The sequence below is a fragment of the Bicyclus anynana genome, chromosome 25 (genome assembly GCF_947172395.1).
Source record: "Bicyclus anynana chromosome 25, ilBicAnyn1.1, whole genome shotgun sequence".
Classification (NCBI taxonomy): domain Eukaryota; kingdom Metazoa; phylum Arthropoda; class Insecta; order Lepidoptera; family Nymphalidae; genus Bicyclus; species Bicyclus anynana.
In genome coordinates, this window is record NC_069107.1 from 3,112,204 (window position 1) to 3,114,408 (window position 2,205).

The window sequence follows — 2,205 nt, forward strand, 5'->3', positions numbered from 1 at the left end:
TCTATTATAAAATCTTTGTATGAGTATAATGTTGTGTTCTAATCAGAGGCAGAGGTCATATCCACTAGACTTTCATGTCTCTATCAAGTTATTGTACTTTAAGTGCCAATTTAGAGCCGATAGCCCAGTGGATATGACCTCTGCCTCCGGTTCCGGAGGATTAGGTTCGAATGCACCGGGGCATGCACCTCCAACTTTTCAGTTATGTGCTTTTCAGAAATTAAAAATCACGTGTCTCAATCGGTGAAGGAAAAACATCGTGAAACCTGCAAATCTGCATATCTGAGAATTCTTAATTCTCTCCGTGTGTGAATCCATAATCAAGCAATCTGCCCAGCATTTGGTCAGCGTGGTGCAAACTAAGGCCTAACTCTCATTCTGAGAGGAGACTCGTGCTTAACAGTGAGCCGTACATGGGTTTCTTTATAATATTAGTTTAGATTTCTTCATTGCTTTCTATATTTTTTTTTATTTTGTTTTGCGGCCCTGAATAGGGCCTTGTCGAGTAAGTACATATTTTGATAATAAATAATTGGTAACTTTTATTTATCTTTTTATTAATTGGTAACGTTTAATTAATTAACTATAGCGAGCTTCCATTATATTGTAATTACTATACAATAAATTTCTAATAATTTTTTGTTTTTTCAATTTTCTCCAATTTTTTTTTGTTTTTTTTTTTCGTATGGAGTCATCATCCTCCGAATCCATAAAGAGTGCGGCCTTGACGCTTCAGGGCATAGACAACATCCATAGCTGTCACGGTTTTCCTTCTAGCGTGCTCTGTGTAAGTAACCGCGTCTCGGATTACATTTTCCAAAAATATCTTCAAAACACCACGGGTTTCTTCGTAAATCAGACTAGAGATCCTTTTTACTCCTCCTCTCCTGGCCAATCTACGAATGGCAGGCTTGAATGTTATCTCGCAGGACTTTCCTGTGGCGTTTCGCGCCTCCTTTCCCCAAGCCTTTTCCGCCTTTTCCACGACCTGTCATTTTGAACGTCGAATGTAGACTTCAAGGGTTAACTGCCATGAAAAATACAACGCAATAGTAGATTACTGCACAGTAGGTAATAGGCGAGCGTGTCACATGGACAGTGGAGCTAGAACAAAACGTGATTGCCAAGGTCTCGTGCGGTGTTACATACTGACGTATGTAATCTCGTTAGCCTGTAATTGGCAATTACTATTGAGCTAGCCGAGAACAACAAATTGCATTGTAGAACATTCACTATGCACTTCACTGTAATATATTTCATTCTCTTTTTCTAACAAATTCCTGTCTTTCCGACCAGAAAACCAAAGAAGAGGTTTGCTTGTCAGCTTCGGTCGAGGTTAGTTACCACCCTACCAACATTGACGTACTGCCAAGCGATTTAGTGAGGGGCTTTTTCTATACAAAGATCTACCTAAAAACAAATCGAGAAAAATCCGAGTCCGCTAGTTTATTAATCAGAAACAAGAAATTAGGAGGAAAAAGCTTTTTTTTTATTCATAACAAAAATCCCTGCAGATTCTTTTGCGGTTTTCCAGATTTAAAAAATATGATAAAGCTTAAGCCCTCATTCGCACGAGAGTTTATAACGGAACGTCCGTTATAAAAACTCTAAAAACTCTAAAATACAATAAATCAATGATAATTTTATAGTATAGATTGGTTACGTCCCTACAAAATCACCGCTAAATGTGATCCGAATAATAGGCTACAACATTGGGCGCACACATGCACAATTTTGTCTTAAATTCCATTATATATTTAAGTATATATAGTTTTTACACTTCCTGAACACACAGCTCGATATTGTAAATGATATTTAGGTATTATTTGTTTAAATAACGTTCGTTGTTCACCACAACTAACATTGACTATAAATTTTCCTCTTTTGAGCGCCTCATTTTTCATGCGCTAGTAACACATCTAACAGTATTTAATATCATTCTCAAGTATACATTCACACGACAGCGTTTTTAAATCACAACGTTTTTTTTTTTGAGCAGTGTTGCATTTTCAATTTTGGGGCGTTGGAAATAGACCTTCATTTAAATTCAAACTATATTTGAACGCTTTTTTAACCTCCGTTAAAAAACTCTCGTGCGAATGGAGGCTTAAGATACGCATGTGATATGTGTTTCCCTTTCTACGAATAAATTAATTTTACCCCGCTGTTTCACCTGCGTAAAACCCACCTTATATTAGTATAGGG

At 36.9% G+C, this 2,205-nt stretch overlaps 1 protein-coding gene across 1 annotated transcript; it reads right to left on the reverse strand.

Annotated features, from left to right (window-relative positions):
- Positions 1 to 651: 651 nt before the first annotated feature.
- LOC112056692 (uncharacterized) lies at positions 652 to 995 on the reverse strand. The gene is given in 2 exon segments (XM_052889235.1): positions 652 to 914; positions 916 to 995. Coding segments are annotated over 2 exon segments (300 nt in total). The 3' UTR covers positions 652 to 694.
- Positions 996 to 2,205: the final 1,210 nt, after the last annotated feature.